Source organism: Rhinolophus ferrumequinum, chromosome 4 (assembly GCF_004115265.2).
Source record: "Rhinolophus ferrumequinum isolate MPI-CBG mRhiFer1 chromosome 4, mRhiFer1_v1.p, whole genome shotgun sequence".
NCBI classification, from domain to species: domain Eukaryota; kingdom Metazoa; phylum Chordata; class Mammalia; order Chiroptera; family Rhinolophidae; genus Rhinolophus; species Rhinolophus ferrumequinum.
The window spans coordinates 96,710,800-96,733,511 of record NC_046287.1 but is presented as its reverse complement, the minus strand read 5'-3'; the positions used below and the strand labels follow the sequence as shown (position 1 = coordinate 96,733,511).

Genomic DNA, 22,712 nt, shown 5'->3' with positions numbered 1-22,712 from the left:
TCTTCCTTCTCTAAACTCAGACTTAATTATTACCTTGTCTTCTTAGAAAATAAGTGCTATTAAGTTAGCTCATGTTCTTACTGTCTGTGACCTCTGGGTCAATCCCACTCTAGTATAAGTATAATATTATAAATCAAACATTTCAATTTGGTTTTCAGACTAGAAGGCACTGATAGAATTCTTTTTAGAAAAAACATAAATAATTTGGGAAAATGCCATGCTACTGGTTTAAAATTCCAGTGTCATATGTTTTCTTTTGATCATAGTTTCCATTAGTTAGAAAAACTAACGGGAAGGAGAGACAGGCAGTTTGAAGACATCAAAATGGACCAGAGTATGTATGACTGTGTGGGCCGGGCATCAGCAAAGCAGAGAGGAGCAGACACAAGGTGGTTGGTTGTTCCTGCACCAGCAGGTATCTGCCCCAGAACGGTCCCTGTGAGACAGTTAGAAGACCAATGGCCTCAGCATCTCTATGTGGGGGCCTCAAGCATGTTAGATACAGCACAGATCTTCCACGATCTATGGGCCAGATAAAATATGATTGTCTTAACTCTTATGCGTTGTTGTCCTGTGGGTTGAGACTGTTCCTTTAGGAGCCCAGAGGGAGCTGAGCACAGCCAGGGCATGGTAGCGGTTAGGGGTACCCACGTGGTACCCGCCTCTCAGGCACTCAGGAATTCTGTTGCTCAACAGAGGCATCTTAAAATAAACTATTGAAACAGTTACTAAATACAGGATAGAAATTCTTTTTCACCTAATTACTGCAGTAAGATATTTTTAAGTAAACCTCTGTTCAATCAAAAAACAAACTAACAAACAAAACCCTCTTATTTGTCTGTTATTGAACATTCTAGCAGGAAGTATTTTAGTAGAAATAATTTTTGTTTTGGCTAAATGTGATCTAAGTTCAATAAATGAGCAAGGATTGACACAGGCAAAAATATTTCAATTTCAGTACCTTGCACATCTTTTCTTTTTGAATTAATTTCATTTGATAAAATGCAATACCTATTTACAAGTAAGACCAGTACTAAGATATGGGTAATGAAGTTGACTGCTCTTAGAGAAAGTTTCAATGTCTTGTTTTGTATTATCTCATTCAGGCATATTACTTCTGTTTTCATTTCACCAGTTAAGGAATAGAATGCCTTTATATTACAATGCATGGCAGCATTAAAAATGATATAAGAAACAATGTGAAATCTGGAAAACCACCCCATATAAGTAACACTGTGTTCCCTGAATGTAATTTAAACTTTAGATGACCTTCAAGCAGTGTGTCTCCAAACCTGGTCTGCAATGCAGATGTACTTGGCCCCTGACAGAACTCTGCAACCCTCCCCAAAAAATTAAACCAGCACGCGTGGAAAGGGTGTCAGCAATATCCTGGCGGAGAGGGGGAGGTAGGGAGTGAGGGCGGGAGGGAGTGGAGGGATGGCGGGAGTGGATGGGTGAGGGAAGGGGCTTGTTTATTTCTTTTCTTTTGTGATTTCTTTTCTTTCTTCCAGGTCGTCCAACTGTCTCTCCTCCTCCCCCTACCTCCCTCACAATCCTCCTCTCCTCCACTCCTCCCTCCTCCTCCCTATCTCTCTCTTCCTCCCTCCCTCCTCCCTCCTTCTCCCTCCTTCTCCCTCCCTCCTCCCTCCCTCTCTCTTCTTCCCTCCCTCCTCCCTCCTTCTCCCTCCCTCCCTTCCTTCCTTTTTTTTTAGTATATGTGCACCAAGATGTTGGCCAGATTCCAAACCTATGCCCTCCAATTAGCTTTAATCAGTAATACAGATGTTATTTTGAGCTCCAGCTACCTGACTCCTTTTCCTCCCTTTCAGTGGGTTCTGAATTTGGGTGGGGAAAAGTGGTGTTTATTGGGTCCCAGAAAACCCCCAATAAGGCTTTTTTGGACATGGTGCAAGGACACCAAATCTGTGTACTACCTTCTGTCTGGGTGTGGGAGAACTCTGAAGACCTGGCTTAGGTGCTCCTGATTTTCATGGGTCCTAATATTTGTTAAGAGACGCCCATCACTGCAATCACTGAAATAAAATATATAATGTCGTCGTCTGTAAAACTCAGGCTCATAGGATGACAAGGAGGATAAACTGAGTTCATGGGCATGAATGGATTGTGCAGTCTATGCACATACTAAGTTATGAGTTATTAAAATCAAAAGGACACAGCCTTTTAATTGTAAACTATTTTCATGATAATAAATAATATTCTGAGGTTTTGAAATTCTCTTCAAATGGCCATGTCCTCACAGGGCTGAAATAATGATTTCATTTTCTTTTTTCTTTTATTTTATTCCTATATAAACCAATATCCTTTCTTGAATACATGCCAAGGAAGTCACAAGACTATAAAAGAATCTTTCAAGAGCTTTGGCACTAAAATGATACAAAGTCAAATAGGGCTTTCAGTATTTGCAGAGAGCTATAAAATTTTGAACATGAACAGCTAGTCTATAATTCTCTCCTAAATTCAATATAATAACCTATATACCACCCACACAAACAGTCATTGTTCAGGGTAGAGTGAAAGCCATAATTTCCCAAGTTAGCAAAGTTTAGCAAGCCTTTCTCTGCGCATATCATCAACAGTATAGCAATGACATGTTTATTGTTTTATATATACAGCGAGCCTTGAACAACGCAGGTTTGAACTGCACAGGTCCACTTATATGCAAATTTTTTCACTAAATACTGTAAATTTATTTTCCTTATGATTTTCTTAATAACATTTTCTTTTCTCTAGCTCACTTTACTGTAAGAATGTACAGTACATAGTACATATAACACTAGCACACTCAAAGGCCAAATCTTATTAGAAAGTCCAGGCTATGAAGACCTGCAGCATGACAGCAAAGGATCTAACTGGTCTCTGTGATTAGCTATCAGAGTTGGTGAAGTGGACTCAACTGCTGGCACAATTTAATTTAATGTAAATTATAATACCTGAAAGTTATTTTAAAAGCTACAACATAAAACAAGAGACAAACTAGACACACGGTCACTTTACGTTTACATGCAATTTATAAAATTAATTCACATCTTTGTAATAATTCACATATATTTCTAATATAATGCACATCTTTATTCATTCAAGATACTGTCAACCATGTGTCAGGATGACTAACAGACCTCAGTCACTGCTGCAAGGGACTATTAAAATCTGGCTGTCCCCAGGGCTTCTTTCTCCCAGGTCCTTTTAACCGTCTGCTTCCCACTCAATTTTCTCTCAGCATTCTGCGTAGCTGAGGGGCCTACAGCAGGCTTACGCAGGGCCCTCTAGCCAGGAGGCTTCCCTGACAGATCCCACAGCTTATCATTTGAGTTCAACCTTGATTCAGTCTTCAAAAATATGTTAAAATAAAATATTTTAAATTTGCCATAAAATGTAGGTGATGCACATATGTTGTGTTCCTTTCCTGAAGGAAAGCTGTCCAAGGGAACTAAACACTATTGTGATACTGCAAAAATACTGGTTTTGTAAATGTTAGAGAAGAAAACACAAATTAAATACATTGTTATATAATATTTATATATAATTTATAATAACCTATATTATATACTTATATAAAATATTTTAAATGCATTTATATCAAACATATATTAATATATAAACACATATTCAAGCTATATTTTGATTGGATTGGTATTTTACCTCTTTGAATATGTGAAAATGCTAGTATTTATTATGTGAACAAAAGAAATAAAGCATCTACTGGCTACAGAACCAAGGCAGGAAAGAAAGTGAAGGATATGAATTCATGGAAGGCTTTTCAGACTAAATGGACAATTATTATTTTTGGAAATAGCATGTTCCTATGTGATGTGAGGAGCAGACTAACCTGTGACGTCCACTGCAGCATTTTTTTCTCACTGTAACTATCTTGCAAAATTTAGATATTCTATATTAAATAAATATTTTTTTCAAAAAGTACACAAAATATATCCAGAGTGTATAAAATTACCCAGCTATCTTCTAATCATGAGGATGTTTAAAATAAAATACGAATTCCTTAGGACTACTGATATTTTATTTACTAACTCTGCTGCTAAATGTTAAGTGTGGACACATATTTATTGCATTTCAGAACAGAGCTTTCAAAAAAATGAGAAAGTAACATCTGAATTGTAAATATTTAAAAATGAGATTAGAAAAATATGATTTATAAAATTTTACCAATTAATGAATTAAATAATCATTAAGCAATCATGTCTAAATCAACCATAAACTCAAGATTATGACTATTTTCCACCAGGTAAATAACGGTAATGACTAATGAAAAAAATTACAATAAAAACAAAAACGAACAAACTATAGCTCACAGGGCAGTTATTTAAAAAGTTAAACAATAAATAAATGTTATATGTATATTTTGTTACTGAAAATTCTGATCCAGACAGGAAACAAACATTAATTACATTACAGGAAGTTTCTACCAGTTCAATATGGATGAAGTGATGGTGCAAAAGAAACAAGAACATGCTTACCACCAAAAAAAAAAAGAATGAAAAGAAAGAAAGAGAAGAAAATACTTACTGGGGAAAACCACATCACTTTAAGAATCCAAATTGTAAGACCAAAATTCACAAGGAGGATGATGAGTAAAAGGAGAACAAATAAGTAGAGGCAACGCTTTCTCCAGCCATAAATACCAATTTTGTAGACATACTTGTTTTCTGGCCTCTCTATGGTGGTGCCTTCTGTGGTTGTAGTGTACTGTTCACGCACCATCTGGCATGGAGTGGGGTCGGGGTGGAGAGGGAGGGGGTAGAAGGGAAAAGGGACAGAGGGAAGGTGGGATGGGGGGAATGGGAGGAGGGGAAATAGGGAGAGAGGGAGGGAGGAACAGACAGACCAAAGAGAGAACTTGTTTGTCAATACTGATTTACTATGAATTCAACAAAATGTTTTTTATCCCAATAACAATTTTCCAAAATTAATGCTTTTTAGAAAGACTTAAATATTACTTTGAAACAGGTCACTATATTTCAACCACAGAGTGGTATTTAATTTGTCATGCCAACTGTTTTAGATATGAAAATATGGTCCAATGACCATATTTTCAGATTTTGATCCATAAATTCAATATACAGCTTTCAAAATTCTGCAGGGTTAAACCTGTAATTGAATCATCAACCTAAAATAATCAAGTTATTAAAGTTATTAAAAGATTCAGTAGGAGGAAATCAAGCTGGTATCTACATGTCTTCTAAAAAAATAGAATCCAATTACTCAATTCTATGTTAAATGATTAAATTAAGTTTTTGTTCAGCTACTAAATTACTCAGAATTAAAAAGGTTTCTTTACAAAATACCTACCACACTAACTTTTGCCTATAATGAAGTTCCCAAGTATTGACCCACTTCAACAAAGGTCAAAATGTGTGTATACAACAAATGTTTGCAAATATTCATTGTTTTGAGTATGTTAGAGTAAAAGTTTTAGTAACAACTTCAACTCTAAGAAGAGATTTTTAAAAATGACTCATTTTCCCCTTTACACAAAGAAAAAAGGAAAGCGGTTTTAACTTATAAAACTAAGAATAGAAATTATGAAGACTTTTCTGATTGTAAATGTAGTAAAATGATGAATTAGAATATAAAATACACTCCTCTTGAGTTATTTTTGTGCAAAAGTTCTGCATCTATTTTTAGAAAGGGTTTGGAGATATCTTTATTTAAAATAAATCATGGTCTAAAATAATTCTTCAAATCTCTTTCCAACTTAACAAGAGGCATTTTCTCACGTCCTAATTTATTATGTAAAATCGTGTTACGCTTCACACAGTATTTTCAAAAACTCAGGATTGACAATCTATGTTATGCAAAACCTAAATGTCTAATGATTTCACAAGGGCATAATGTATTTACTCTCTTGGAGCTCTTTCATTCTTCCTTACATGAGAAAGCCCACTACTATCCATGCCTTGCAGCAGACAAAGTCTCAGAAGTCATCCTTGCTTCTTTTCCCTACAAGCCCCACATAAGCAGGTCTTGTCAACTCTTGTCCTCAACATACGCCTCTACTTCTCTCCATTTCCATTGCTACCACACAAGTTCAAGGCACCAGGAAATCTCTCACCTGCACTTCTGCAAAACCTGGTTTCCATCTTTCCCCTACAAACCATTCTCCACTCAATATCAAAAGTGTAAAATCTAAGCACCTGTCACTCGATTGCTTCATACCTTTCAATGGCTTTTCCCCACACTAAGAATATCCAAACTCCTCCATCACCTACCAGACCCTCCATGAAGGGCTTTTGCTTACCTCTTTGGCTTCATTTACTACCACCTGTCATTAGCTCACAGTGCTCCATCTGCTCTTCAATAGACCAGGTTAACTCTCACCTAGGACTGTTGTCCTGGGCATTCTATCCACCTGAAACACTCTGCTGCCTCCTTCTTAGCTTTCAGTAGCAGCTCACCTCTCATCTTCTCAAAGAGGCCTTCTCTGGACACTCAGCCACTCTCCATCCCATCACTCTATTATATTTATTTCAAAGCGCTTGTCATCTGAAATATGGCAGCAGATCCAGAATTTCTATAAAGGAAGCCTCAGAGACTGCCACTGGACTGGAAAGGACAGCCGGAGAATCAGAAATTATACCAAGTGCACTATTTTACCATATTGCTACAGATCAATAAAAATAGTTTTCTAAGAATGTGTGTGTACACACACACAGATGGTTTCCCACTGCTACATATTCTGTTCCGATATATAGCTTCTTATTGTTGGTGTAACAAATTCATACAATCTTATGTGGCTTAATGTAACACAACTTATTATCTTACACTTTAGGAGGTCAGAAGTCTGAAAACAGGAAGTCAAGCTTTCTCCCAGCTAGCACTTTTTATTAGGGCACCTGTTGGGAATGAATCGTTGCCCTTCGGCTTACACAGTGACTCAAAGAGGGAAGTGAAGGAGGAAGGAACCGTGAGCCCCCAGCAGCTCCCAGTTCACCCCTTGTGGGGAGATTGAGTCACACATTGTAGGGGATTGTTGGTGATAGGGGCCTACTCTTAGTGCCCGCTTTACTGGTACTGCTTCTTTCCAGTCTGACACAGCCATCCCCCCATATCACCACCGTCCTTTTCTCCAAAGTAGATGGAAACTTCAGCGACTCCTTCTTTGGCAATGGGATAGGAGCAAAGGACAGGAGCCATCTGTCGCGTATGTTATACCTGAATTCCCATATTACAGGGCACATTATGTTGGGGTATTGATGTACTACAATAGATATAAAATACATAAATTCACCAGGAGGCTATAAAAATGCTAGAGTTATACGCATCTCACAAATATCCTGATATACCTATGCCTGTATCTACAACTGTATCTATTCATCTGTATTTATGTAGTAAAAATTGAAGAACTTCAAGGAAAAACTGAAAAAGCCATTATCCCAGTGGAAGATTTGAATATACATCTGCTGATCGATCAGGCCCACTGAAATGAGTAAGGGTACAGGAAACTTGGACAGTTCAATTAAAATGTGTTTAAATGCACATGTATGGAGTCCTACTCCTGCATTAGGAAACATTTATTCTTTACAAGCATATGTGTAACATTTGCAAAATCTGGCAACACACTAGTTCACAAGGAAGTATGAAGACATGCTAAAGGACATGTTTCATACGAATTCTTTGCTCTGGTCATAATACAGTTAAATTAGAAACACATAACAAAACAATGGATAAAACAAAAACCAAAGTCTTTGAAGTGTGTTAAGAGGACTGGGGTTGAGGCTGGAAGATTATGCTCAATCTGACACATGCATCTGATTCAGAGTATGTTTTCCTGCCATAAACTCAATGGTTCATTTTAGCAAGAGTAACTTAACCATCAGGCAGTGGGTAGAAGAGGTCCAATGAGTGCAGCTTCTCCAGGTCTCCTCATTTTTTCATGGGAGATTCATTTGAGTGTAGGGATAAAATCCTGACTGCCTCGAGAAAGGTTTCTCCAGGCAACAGGGCATGCATGCTGAGGGGGCTTACCAGACTTCTCTAAGAACCCATCATGTCAACCTGAAAACTGCAGGATCATTATTTTTTCACAGTTTCAAAAACTACCTTTCATAAACCATGTCACCTAGCTCTAATATCCAAGTAGCATAATTTCTTACTATGCAACTAGTACCATCACGTTACAGCATCCATCAAAATGGAAAGGCAACTCATATGAGAAGTCAATTACAACAAAATGACTCCATAACCATGACTAATATGAGTTATGTGCACACAACGCATACCAATAAATACTCGTTGAACAAATGAATGTGCAGAGAGTGGGACTTATGTTCCCAGACATAAAATACGGTTTTATGCTACAGTAATGAAAAAATGATAGTGACAAAATGATAGACAAAGAAAAGAGAATAGTGAGTCTAAAGGAAGCCCGTACACAGAGGCGCTAAATAAATAAACGAAAAGTGAGATTTAAGAGACGCCCAGTGTATATGGTCACTCCTTCAGGAAAGCAGCAAATCAGCAAATCAGTGTGCTACAAAAGTAAAGCTGACCAGCTCATGCTAGCACTGAAAACCACTGGATGAGTTTTTCCTCAATTTTCTTTTAAACGTCAAAGAAATAGCTAATTCCCATGTTAATTAGCTAATTCTCAAGGCATTTCCTGCGTCACTGTTTGCATAACTCATCCATCATTCAGGCATTTAGGAAAACAGTAACAGGAAGGAGCTCACCCTTGTAGATGCCTGACAAAAAAAAAGGTCATCAAATTGTTCTGTCTTGGATTGACTTTCAAAATAAAATGGCAAACTCTGCCATTTGAAAAAGTTCCTTACAAAATGAGCAAACCAACAGAATAAATGCCCTTTAAGTAGCTAACACACCTGAATGGGAAGACATCTTTATTTAAAATGAACAAGCGACCAGAATCACATACACACACACACACACAAACAACAACAAAAATCTCAGCCCCACTGTCACACAAATATTAGTTTATAAAACTGTGGTTTTAAAAGTCATGTTCTGTTTTTTAGTTCCATATAGGCTTATTTTAAAACAATGTTATTTAAATATACTTTTCTTAGAGTTCTGTCCTTGTTTTTATTAAATAAACTCAGACATCTGAAACTTTCATGGTGTTATATTATATAGTATTCTACTAAGGAGAAATACCAACATTCGGAAATTGAAGTTGGAGGAAAGAAGACACAATATAGTAACTGAGCAAGGACAGTACATATGTCCATTAGAAGAGCACACATATCATAACAAAGATTGTCGTATGTGGCGAACATGGCCTCTTAGCCAGCACTGGGGGTTATCTGGTACCAAACATGGCATGGTTTCTACCTACCATCAATCTTTGATTTAGTGAACACACATCAGATAGAGAGAGAAAAATTACTAGTTGCAGTGAGAGTTGAGGTAATGTTAACAAAATGCTATAATAAGGAACTGCGGAATATCCAAAGCAACCCTGTTTCCTTCTGTATCATGTTACAGTGGGCACCTACTGTTTTCTTCTGTATCACGTTAGAGTTGGCAACTACTGTTTTCTCTTCCAACTCAGAATGACCTGCTCAGCTCCATGTGGTTGTATTTCAGCCATCAGGCATGTGGGTACATCTCCACTGTCACAGGCATGGTAAGCGATACGGCTGACCAACCAGGGCATATCACGAGTCTAGACACAGAGAATGGCATTAGGATGTTATGTGATCCAAGCAAGCCATTCACTGTCACTGGTCTCTGAGAGAGAAGCTTTCCTCTGGTGGACCAGCTAATGCCTCTCAGCCAACATCTATATTTCCTGCTCCTTGGAGAGAGCTTGCCAGAGAAGAAGTTTGAAAGAATGAAAGAGAGGGGGAGAGAGTTTGAGATAAGAGTGAAATCCTATCGACATCATTTGAGAACCTAAATCAAGTACTGTCTGGTTTACTTTATGAAGTAATAAGTTCCATCTTTACTTGAATTTCTTCGGCTTGGGTTTCTATCACTTGCACCTGGAATAGTCTTGAATAATACATAAAACAAGAGATGTAAAGGCAGTGATCTTACAATGAAGAACCACAGAGTAAGAAAAACATTTACTAAATAAATGTTACTTTTGACCCATTTTTTCCCTAGTCAAATAGACTCCTTAAAGAACAATTAAGGTTTTAGATATAAGAATAGTCTTCCTGAAAAAGTTATTTTATTATCTTTATCTTTGGCTGATGTCAGAGAGATCACATGATCTCTTTGCTTCCAAATCCAATATATATTTTCCTATGCTCATTTTACTCATTTTCTTATTTCTTGTTCTTCATTTTATTTGAAACGGTTGACCACCATAATGATATGATTGATGCATATGTCATAAGTGAAAGGCGGAAGCTTCCCTCATTTCACATCTCAGCGATCCAGCATAATACGCCATTTTCTAGCATGAATGTTAATCCACAAACACACTTTGTGCTTGAACAGTGTCTTTTAAGGTTCACGATCATATAAAGTTCTACCTTGATAAGATAAATGACTTGAATTTGAGAGGAAGATTAGCATCAGAAAAGCACTGTTTCTACTTTTGGTTTACAACTATAGTATCTTAGGTATTTCCCTTTTGATATTGTATAACCCATACTGAGTTCTAAAGACGTGCCTTATGTAGCTCTATGATGGAAACTTTGTGATGATCAGTTCTGTCAATTCATCAACTCAAATGGCCTCACGGCGGGGTCTCCTGATCACCCCAGTCCTACCGCGTTTCCCCGAAAATAAGACCCAGCCGTACAATCAGCTTTAATGCATCTTTTGGAGCAAAAATTAATATAAGACACGGTATTATTATATTATATTATATTATATTATATTATATTATATTATATTATATTATATTATATTATATTCCCAGTCTTATATTAATTTTTGCTCCAAAAGACGCATTAGAGCTGATTGTCTGGCTAGGTCTTATTTTTGGGGAAGCACGGTAGCATGCATCCTAACATTTGGTGGGACACCTTTGAAAAGCTTTATGGCAGGGCTCTGTGGTTTTGACACCTGGTCTTGTCTGTGAGATGCAGGGCACAGAGCCACGTTTCTTTTTGCTCCTTGCACCTAATTACTTGAGACTGGAGTTCTCCTTGCTATTTTATCTTTTTCCTTTTCTTCTTCAGTCTGGCGTTCTTTCCTCAAACTCTACTCCAGTCTGAGGTCCTGCTGGAGCCCTGGGGAAAATGGTGGACAAGATTTACTTGGAGACTCACAGTTTCTTACGATTAAGACTTTAAACAATAAATCTGAAAACAACAGAAGAACAAGACAAACAAATGAAGAAACGAAAACTCATAGACACAGACAATAGTTTAGTGGTTACCAGAGGATAAGGAGTGAGGGGGGTGGGAGATGAGGGTAAAGGGGATCAAATATATGGTGATGGAAGAACTGACTCTGGGTGGTGAACACACAATGTGATATATAGATGATGTATTACAGAATTGTACACCTGAAACCTATGTAATTTTACCAATCATTGTCACCCCAACAAACTTTAATTAAAAAAAAAAAGACTGAACAAAAGTGGAGAAGAAAGGCATGCTATTACTTAATCTTGGAATATCTCTTTGTCTTTAAAATATATACTTCTTTGATTTAGAGGTCCAAAATGAACAGGAGAGTTTATTTCTTGATTTAATATGTAGCCTTTTAGAAAAAAAAAATATGGTTATTTTTTTAAAAAAGTTTTTGTTGCTGGTTTTGTGTTCTGTCAAATTACTTAGGAAGTATCTGTAAATCTGTGGAATATTTGATTGCATAGTATTTTTCTGAAAGCTCTATCAACAAAAAAAGTACCACCAAATATAGTGTTCAATTATGCAGTTCTTCAAGGAAACTTTTTTTTAATACATGAGGGATTCACAGGGCTATAAATTGGCATTATAACTCATAAGAGCTTTTCTAGTATCATAAGAGATGTAATAGTTCCCTTCTAAGTCCTGTAATGCTGACAGTTGAGATTCCCAGAATTCTTAAGTTTCTTCTAATTCCTGTACCTGCTGGCATCTTTCTCACAACAGGTGGAATATGAGTCTAATTTGTGAAATATCTCTATTTAACGTCATGAGAATTATGTTTCATAAAGGTTATCACGCCTCTGATTACTATCATTCTTTCCAACTGAGCCATTGTATTTCCACTGGACGTCTAACATTCACAACCACTTCAGTTAGCCTTATAATTGTTGCTCTGATACATCCCCAAATGTATTTAAATTGCCTCTATATCTGGAGGCCTATATTTCCCTAAAATTTGTCATCATAGCTCCAAATAGAAAATGAATAGTTACCAGAATGATGTTTAGTCCAGAGCAAGTGTTATACTTGCTATTATTGTCTATTAAGTATTAAATTCATGGTCTTTTGAATTTGAAGCCAGATCGTATTAGTATTTTAAGGAATATGTATTTATAGAATATGATGCTACATCTTGACAAAGTTATAGAAACTATTACTACAGATACTACTATATCAAATCAGAATCCTATAATGTCATTAATATAATCCATCAAGACTCAAATACCAATTTACTAAAATTAGTATATAAATGATTCATTTAACATTTCTGTATTTTCCATGTAGACTCATATTAAAATGGTTTAAATGGAGCCACTATATTAAAATTATTTTCACCATCATTTCCTCCTAATATATCAAAAAACTTAAATATTTATTATATTTCTGTCCCTTTAAAATGTTTTGAGGACAAAATATGATTTAATCAAATAATAGCCAAAATCGTAATGACCTCTAATTTGTCCATACTGAGAGTAAAGGGGCAATTATTTAGTTGAATTTAGCCACTATCTAAGGTGGAATTTATACAGGCAGTTCTGCTGGTAGCTTTCACTTATTTCCTACTTCCGAACCCAAGCAAATTAATCTGAAATGCAAAAGTTTCTCTCTTGACTCCAGCGTCCTATCTTATTCAACATCAGAAAAATATTACACCTGTGTTCCCATATTATTTGTCCCATATCCACAAGGGCAGGATTTTTCTTCTCTTTTTTTTTTCTCTGTTGGGCTCCTGGCCATTCCCAATCCCTAGAAACACTACCAATATTTGTTGACTGAATGGATGAATATAATGCAAAGACGAACTCTCCATTAAATACTGTTTTAAAATTGTGGTTCTACAGGATTATGCTCTGGTCATACTTATAGAAGTAAAACAAGTAAGGAAAGAAAATTATTTTCTGAAAAATTCATGCAAAAATCAAACTGTAGTAAAAACAGAAAACCTTACGAAGGCCCCTGTAGCAGATGCTGTAGTGTGCCACCCAGAACTCCCCTCCTCTCCTCACCAAGGAACTCATTCTCCCAGGTGGCAGACTGTTTCCTGCTCACAGAGCACACCTGAGTCCCTACCCTCCCACTGCCTTTGGCTGAAGAGAGCTGATTCCCAGAGCAGCTACGTGACTGCTCAATCCTGTGGTGACCAGGGTGTGGGGACAGAGCCAGGAGTGCAGTTTCCAGGCTCTCGGCCTCACGTGGAAAGGTGCTGGCTCAGGTAGTAAATGGCCATCAACTGTGATTGGATGGCCATCAGCAGTGGCTAGTTGGCCGTCAGCTATAACCAGTGAGCCATTGGCCACTAATGTAACTGCTGTGGCTACGCTAGCAGAAAAATGGGGCCTAGCAAGAAGATGGTGGCTGAGCTAGCAAGTGCGGATTGCAGAGCGGTGGATGCCGCCAGTGAGAATATAGTGATATGACTCCCCTACTTATGGCTCCGTGGGTGTTCCTTTTTGGCCTCACCATGTCCTGCATTCTTATGTGGGGAGCGGGAGCAGAGACCCCGCAGGCCGCCCTGCACGACACAGGGCCTGGCCCCTGCTCTCATTCAGGACATCTCTGAGGGCCAGTCTAGAGTCAGAGAGACCCTCACCGCAACCCCTCTGTGGGGACAGAGCCCCCAAAAGCAGTTTCCAGGCTCTCGGCCTCACGTGGAAAGGTGCTGGCTCAGGTAGTAAATGGCCATCGACTATGATCAAATGGCCATCAGCTGTGGCTAGTTGGCCGTCAGCTGTAACCAGTGAGCCATTGGGCACTAATATAACTGCCGTGGCTAGGCTAGCAGCAAACGGGGGCTAGCAAGATGATGGTGGCTGAGCCTGCAAGCGGCGCAGTGAGGGTTGAGAATTGTGTGGCTCCTGTTTCCTGTGTCTCCAACCCAGCTGCCAGCAAGAGTATAGTTGTATGACTCCCCTACCTATGGCTCCGTGGGTGTTCCTTTTTGGCCTCACCATGTCCTGCGTTCTTATGTGGGGAGCGGGAGCAGAGACCCTGCAGGCCGCCCCGCACGACACATGGCGCAGCGAGCAGGGTCTCCCGCATGACACCCTCCCCAGTCAGCTGGGTAGGGTCAGCTGAGGTCTCTGTTTTCACTGATCAGAGTTCAACTTCTTCCTCTGCCCAATCCTGTTTCCTCAACTCCCTTACAGTCGTTCTTCCTAAGAACATTTCCTAATAAACTTCCTCCATGCAAATCTCCGTCTTCTTGTCTTTCCTGGGGAAACGGATATAGCAGCATTGTGGCCAGAAATAGTCTGGGGAAGCAAATCTAAAATGGCACTTTGGAGCTGAATCACCCATCAGTCACAGGCAATGAGGACACCATTTCTAGTGGTAGATGGAGCATGGAGATACCATGGCACACAGTGGTGGCACCATTGTCAACATTGTCTCTGGTGGTGAACAGGGATGTAACATCATGGGAGGAAATTTACCAGTGGGTGCAATGTACAAGGTGTTTTGTGTCCTCTTAAAGGACACAAAATAATAATTATAAGGAGAATGGAATCAATGGCTCTTCTGATTCCTTCAAGGAACTGGAGAAAGATGATGCAAGGCTGAGACGATGCAAAGCAAACTGTAAAAATCAGAGGGCCTCTCTGACAGCAATGAGGGAACTCTCACCTCCTGTAACTGAAGAACGAGCTGAGGATCTGGCCTTTATTAGAGCAGTAGAGTGCCAGAGAAGATTAATTCTCAACCCAGGCAAGTCTGCTCTGTCAGGACCAGGACACTGGCAGGGTAGGAGAGGGGCCCTGAGACTTGGGATGTGACACCTAGGCCAATACACTTAAGAAACTAGAAACTCCAGATGCCCCGGGAACATCTAGAGCTGCAGAGTGGCCCATGCCTCCCTCCTACTCTAAGATGAGGTGACATGCTCATCACCTCCCTTCCTGAGCACCTGACCAACAGTTACAGTTACCTGACAACATAATCCAGGTAGGGAAGTGCTGGGCCTGGTAGGGGAGTAAAGGGCTACATCCCAAAAGGTTGGAAGGACCTATCCAGCATCTAACAGCAGGAGATGACAGAATGAAAGGCACTGAGTCCTGAGGGGGATGAATCAAGGAAGACAGAATGCAATGTTGGACAAAGGAGCATCTATGGGAACATTGTCCGATGATACAGAATTAAACACTATGACACGGGTCTTGGAAGATGGTGCTAATACACTGCTAGTTTGGCCTGCAAAAGCCTGGAAAAAAGCAATGGATTAACTTAGTGAACGAGAAAAGCCAGAACTTCCAGGTTAATCATCGAAGAGGACAAAGATGGATGGAGAGTCAACAAGAGAGTTAACCTAAGCAATCGAAAGATATCAAGAACGGATAATCAGGAGGTTGAAGGTCACAGGTCCCCATAAAATAACTCTTTGCTCAGTTTCCAGATTAAGCCAGTTTCCAGACCTGGAAACGCTTGACTGAGACACCAGGTCACCAGGGGGAAGCAACAGAGCATGTGCATTTAGCAATGACTCACCCAGCTCTGCTCCAACAGAACGGAAGACCATTTAATTGGATTACCGTTCAATGAGAAAAGCGCAACACCCAGGCATTTTGAGGACACTGGACAACAAATCTAGTTCTGCCATCAATACCCAAAACCCAACGTGTCATCATGGCCTCACTTTTAGAGTGAGAACATATGGGGACCAGGTGATAAATGGTATCCGGGTCCAGCGCTGGCTCATAGTGGGTCCATAGATGACTATCAAACGGTCATTTCACTGGCCAACAGATATATCATTGGAACGGACATACTTGGTAGTTGGCAGAGCTCCCACATTGGAGGCTACCTGGCCTGCGGCTTATGAGTTATTACAGTGGGGACAGCCAAGAAAAGAGCTCTGAAACTGCCTCTCATTTCTGCAACCCAGGAAGAATGACAGAGATTAGTGCCACTCTTACAGGCCACGCCGTTAGTGCTCTCACCATATTCCCATTTAATTCACCAGTCTGGCCCTTAGACAAAATGCATCTCAGGGGCTGAGCTGCCCCAAACACACAGAGCGGAATGTCCCCTGCAGCTTCTGTGCCAGGCGAGCGCCCTCACATGTACAGATGAATACAGCTCCAGGTACATTGAGCCGGCAAACATATTTTTCCCCACCCCCCATTTCTCTCACGAATAAAGACCAAAAATACTTCACAGTCACATATGATAGACGATAGTATTCCCACCTCATCTTCATATACACAGAAGGGATTTAAGTCATCCTGGACATTCTTAGAACAAAGGAATGTTTCCACTAGATTCATGATGTCATGTCAACTGGACTAGATGAGTGAAAGTGACAAATATTTGGAGGCCTTACTAAAATACATATGTCTAGAGGGTGAGAGATAAACCCTTCCTGGATTCTGGGACATGCCAAATCAGAGAAATTTTTAGGTGTCCAGTGTTATAAGGCATGCCGGGACCTCCCCTCCGAAGCAAAGAATTAATGATTGTATCTTGCACCTACCATCACTGTTAAGGGAAAATCATGCCCCTTAAACCACTTCAGGATCTGGAGGTAGCCTACGCCACTTGGAAAATTTACTCTAACTCATTTACAGAGTGACAAGAAGGGCTGACAGCTTTTGGCGGCGCCCGAACGGGTCTCTGTAGTAGCTCCAGGTAGCGGTGTAAGCAGCTCTGATGTGCATCCTGGTACCACCATGGGATTAGAGGATCTGTGATGGGAAAGGATGCTATGTGATGTTTTGAGTAACCCTCATTGAGGAATCACAACACAGACCTCTAGAGTTTTGGAATAAGGCCATGACATCGGCAGTAAAGACTTATATGCCATTTGAAAAACATTTCGTTAAGGGCTATTGGACCTTTGTGGAGATAGGGCACCTGACCATGAGACACTGAGTGACCGCGTGGCCAGAATTTCCCATCATGACTTGAATTATGTCAGTCCTACTGAAGCCTAAGGTCAGGAGCCAACAGCAATCCCCTGTAAGAAGTGGTATGGCAGGGCTGGCGCAGGCAGAGGGAACGTAAGCTGCATACACAAATGACTCTTAGTTCCATGTCACTCACCGCTCATGCAATGGCACCTCTCCCCCATCTCATTCCTCTGGCTGTAGAGGGGTGTCCCTCAGGACCAGCCTACGCATACAGGGGAGGACAAGGCCAAGTTCAGTAGCAGGGTGGGTTAGCTCAGCATGTGGGTACAGGCCACTAAAGACCTGCGGCTGGAACACAGCCCCAGTCAGGACGGTAGTTATTTGGTGCTTCTGTGGAATGACTGAGCCAGGTGACACCAGCCCGTCATCACTTACCCACAATGGGCTCATATACAGAGTGGCCATGTGGCTGGGATGGAGGCCCAACAACGAGGGCTCCCTCAGCAAGGCTGATCTGGCTCCTGCACTGCTGAATGTCTAAGCTGCCAACAACAGACATGAAAGCTGAACCTGGTTATAGCACCATCTCTCAGTTAGTCCAGGCAGCCACTCCATGGCTAGTTACGTCACTGTGGCCGGAAAGGACACACAGGCTGGGCATGGGCTTTCTTTTCTGCTTGCAGGGCCTCGGCCAGCATCACTCCAAGGACTTACGGAATGTTTCATCCACTGACGTCAGACCCCATGTGGCATTGCAGTGAGCCAAATGACCCCCCTTTACAGCAAAGGCAGCGTGGCTTTTGACTGCGGGGTCTACTGCTCTTATCACCTATTATATTTCCCAGAAGCTGCCATCCTGATAGGGTAATGGGACAGCCTTTCGAAGTTGTTGAGGCCCAGTTTGGAGATCCCTGGGAGAATGGGTGATGCCTCAGGATGCAGACTGTACACCCTAACTCAACAACCAGTAAGGTGCTGCATCCCCAGTGGGCAGAATACACTGAATCAGGAAGGTTCTGGAAGGCCATGGTGAGAGAATCTTCCCTGTGGACAAATCTTCAGGCAGTGCACCTGCTCATTCACCTTTTGTGGACCAGAAATCAGCGGAGGTTGGAACATATATGGTCTTATGGATGGTGATGAGTGGCTTGGCTGGTTCATCAGGGCCTGGAAGGGAGAGTCTGGAAGAGGGAGGACAGAGAAGCCAGGGGAAGAGGCTTGTGGCTGGACCTACGGGGCACAAAGCGGGAAGATCTTTGTATCACACGATAACACCCTCCAGCTGCAGGAGGGTGACCAGCATATATTACAGCATATAATTACAGCATTATATTTACCCTGTGTAGACAGGACTCTTAGTTTGACATTATTTACAAAGAAGACAGGTGTAGAACATTAAGTTAAAATTACACAGGAAAGCCACATTTAAGCAAACAGAGTACAAAGTAGCCTGTCATCAACTTTATTAAGTCTTTGGAGTTTTATAACTAAAGCTGTAATTTTCAGGCAAACCAACTATAACTTCCTCCCCTCAAAAACCTCAAGTTGCCAACTACCTAAAAATAACATTTAACTAAATTCTAATTATGAAAAATATCCACACAAAATTAAGGACACATTTTAAGAAAAGAAAGTTATTTAAATGTATCGATCAAGTTGAGCTTCTTTTTAGTTGCAAGTCTCTATACGAAAGATGTAAAGCAAAAAGAAATCCTTGAAGTAGACATAATTAAGGTTCTTATCAAATGCAGTGTACACACAATTTTCTGACTGCTTAGACAGTTTTTTAAATGTTTCAGAGGACATCAGGACTATGATTCACTTCTATCCTCACAGTCATCTTTTCTTCAAAATTAGAATATCATGATTTAAAGTGATTTTCAAATATTGTGAAAAATACACATGCAAATCATTCCAGTTTGAGGACAGCTTACTTCTCTGTTTCACCGAGATTAACATTTTAGAATATTTTATGTAAAATTTTCATTAAGATCTAAAATGTTTTATGAAAGGAAAACATTCATAGGAAACCTAAACAGTCATTTGATTATTTTTTCTTCATAAATATTACAGGCACCATTAAAGATTTTCAGTCAATTGGGAAGAATGTCAGGGAGGGTTTTCTATCTGCATTCTGGAATGGACACAATCCTCCTCAGCAGCCATCACTTTTGTGGAGAACACTACCTGTTGGAGCACAAATAGCCTAAGCCTAGAATCTCCCACCCAGGGTGCCTTCTTAGGGAGCTGGGAGAAGCCGGTTAGAAACCCTGATCAGTCACCATTCGAAGGTTTTTCCTTGACCTCCCTCTCAGTGTGAGCGAGAAGAAGAGGTTATACATTATCTTGTTATTGATGATGATGGTGATGATGAGGGTGATGGTGGTGATGGTGATGGTGATGGTGATGTGATGGTGGTGATGGTGGTGATGGTGATGTGATGGTGATGTGATGGTGATGGTGGTGCTGTTGATGCTGATGGTAATGATGGCGATGGTGGTGATGGTGATAATGATGGTGATGTGATGATGGTGGTGATGGTGGTGATGGTGATGGTGGTGATGGTGATGACGATGAGGAGGAGGAGCTGAAGAAGGAGATCTGCTGTTTACCAAGAAGTCAGACACTTTCTAAGTGCTTTGTATGGAATGAATTTGATACTCATAACCTTAGAAGGCTGACACTGATTATCCCCATTTTTATAATGGGGATAATGAGACAGAGAGCAATTAAGTAATTCACACAAGATCATAGAGTTAGAAAGTGGCAGTGTGACTCCACAGCCTAAACTTATAGTCATGCCTCTTCATGGATAGTATGCTGCTCAGATTTTTCACAAGTGAAATAATTGAGAATGTTGAAAAAAGAGTTAAAAGAGTCACAAAGGTGAGGTTAGGTTTTAAGGTGCCCATCTCCATGGTGCCCACCTTCTTCTTCTTAGTCCTCTCTCCAGTTCCATTTCCCAGTCCTCCGCTGAGGCCAGCTTTTGACTTTTTACAACTCTTCTTATCTCCCTCCACCATACCCCTAATCCTTTCTCCATGGCAACCAGAGTGGCCTTCCCAAAGACTAAATCCATGCTACATTTCTGTTGTAAATGTTCAAATGGATCTCCAAGTTTTACGATGAAGCACAAATCCCTTTGGGGAAAAGAGAGTCCTCCTGAAATCCCCAGTCTCATTTCTCATTATTGGTACCTGCACACTGGTCATACTGAAATCAAGTAGACGTTGACATTTTGAGGGAGTTTGAAAGAAGTCTTCAGACATTTGAAAATCCACAAATTATTAAATACTCCTGTATCAATTTCCCCACAAAATTCTCTAAGGCATAATAACACATAAAATTCAAAATGAAGTTGGAATATGAAATGGCAAGTATAGGGTTTGAGGAATTCTTCAATACTCATGAGAACATCATAGAAATATATGGCCCTGCAGTGGGTCCAGAGAATAGCAAAACTAGCCAGATGCTGACTAGGCCACGAAGAGGAGGAGGGAAGGATGGAAAGAAAAGCAGAAGCAGGTTCTGAGTAGAGGCAGGCTCTGAAAGAATGGGAAAGTAGCAGAGTCCGACTCAGGACTGTAGTTTTCTCCCTTCCCACTAGGAAACCACAACAATGTTGGGCTTAGTTGAGAAGAAGCAAGGGGTTGCGATGAGCCAAGTAGAATAAGGAGTGGAGGGAGAAACATAGTCCCTACAGGCTATGCAAGATTAAACCAAATGGGCACCCAATCATACGTACCATTATTATTTGATTTTCATATCGGATATAATAGCAATTTCATTTCATGACTAGAAAGTATATTTTTTAAAGGACAATATAGAACAATCTTGTTTTCAACTTGAAACCACAAGCTTAGCCAGCATCTTTTGGAAACTTGGATTTATTAGTCGTTGGAATTCAATATTTAAATATATTGAAATACCACTTTTCATATGGCTTTGAAAGAAAACCTTAGATAAATTCTGGAACCTGTAAAACTAACACCAACTTGAACCATTAGTTTTGAAACTTCGTTAAGTGCGCCTGTTTGTTCCTATCTCTACAAAATGTTTCCAAGAAAATAAGCAAAAGATAAACACAGTACGTTTTGTAGTTCATTTCGTACTAGTGAGTTACTCATCCTGCTGGCAAATCTTTCAGCCAGTTGAGTTATATTTTCCCTTATTATCTTTCTGTATGCATTCCTTTATAAACTTGTTTTTGGATTGTCCCTTCTTAACCTAGGAAACACAGAAGAGAACTGACAACTTTCGTAGGCATTAGCATGTGTTTGTCTTTTAGCTCATTTACGTTTATTTTTTGATACATATTTTGAGTAACACTTTATTTTTTTCCAGATTTGGGGAGAGAAATAGTCCTCCCTTTTTCACCCCAAAAAGAGCTGGAAAGCCCAAGTTGGTGTTTTGCTGTTGTTTTCCTTATTCAAAATTTCACAAATGACTTGGAGCTTTGTTCTCATTAATTTTAATCTGTTTTTTAATGTCTGTAAGAAAACTATCAACAAAATGTAAAGCCAACGTAATTCCACCACAAAAATTTAAGAGTAGAATTAGAAGAAGGTGATCTTAAAGATGATACATTAGCCACAGTATACAATTTAATGCTATCATGGCATTCTACAAATTCAAATATTAGAAATACAAATTATGCTAAAAATATATAATATATTAGTAATCAGAATAACTTAAAAGAATTGAAATAAGAAGTTACCTAAATTTTGTTAATAACCATTTTGAGAAAAACTTATTCAATGTTTTAAATTTAATTTATTAACTATTAATAAATAGTTACCTCTGAAGGAAAACAATGAAGAAATGTTATACCTATCTGATTTTAAGGTTATACATTGTAATTATATAAAATCCAAGTTAAAATTGATTACTCACCTTTGATATATTAAAAAGGACACTGGTGAATTAGTCAAAACCAGCTCGAGCTTTGTCAGAGACGGAATATTTCAAACGTTCCCATTACTTGCAGGATGAGAGTGAAGGATTTAGGCGTCACCAGCTATGCCTGGAAGAGAAGGCTCTCAAGTGTTTGTCCTGTCTCATGTTTCATCTGCTCGCATTAGCAACAGGCGTGTATCTAATTTTACTCAGTGACATAAACAGCTCATACCACACTGAAAATTGTTTGGGCACCAATTCCAGGACACAGCTCTAAGGGTGCCAAAAAAAAAAAAAAAAAAAAAAAGAATTCTTACAAAAGCAATGTTTAAACCCTGAATCATGATAGTCTTATACAACTTTCTAAAATAAACTTTACCTTAAGTGAATAGCAAAAAAATTCTGAGATACTTTCCAGTAGAATCTAATGTCAACAAAATTCATGAAAAATCACTTCAAATGAACACATATTAGAACTTACGACTTTCTCAGTATGAAATGTATACTGTTCTCAGCCTAGTGAACTATATTATCATACAATAGTCACGCTTTAAAAAATCACTTTTTTTAAGCCTCTTTCTAAGTGAAAAACTTTCATATAATATTTGAGCAGAAAATCTTAAATAATGATTATCATAATAAACATAAGGTAAACAAACTATACTAAAAT

General features: G+C 39.4%; 1 protein-coding gene across 1 annotated transcript in view; it reads right to left on the bottom strand.

The window, feature by feature from the left end:
* SGCG (sarcoglycan gamma) overlaps window positions 1-22,173 on the bottom strand; it is an 88,503-nt gene extending 66,330 nt beyond the window's left edge. Inside the window, exons 1-2 of the mRNA XM_033103868.1 lie at window positions 22,040-22,173; window positions 4,543-4,737 (exon numbers count right to left, since the gene is read on the bottom strand). Coding sequence (XP_032959759.1) covers window positions 4,543-4,737 — 195 coding nt within the window. The 5' untranslated portion in view covers window positions 22,040-22,173. The remainder of the gene's footprint in view (window positions 1-4,542; window positions 4,738-22,039) is intronic.
* Window positions 22,174-22,712: the final 539 nt, after the last annotated feature.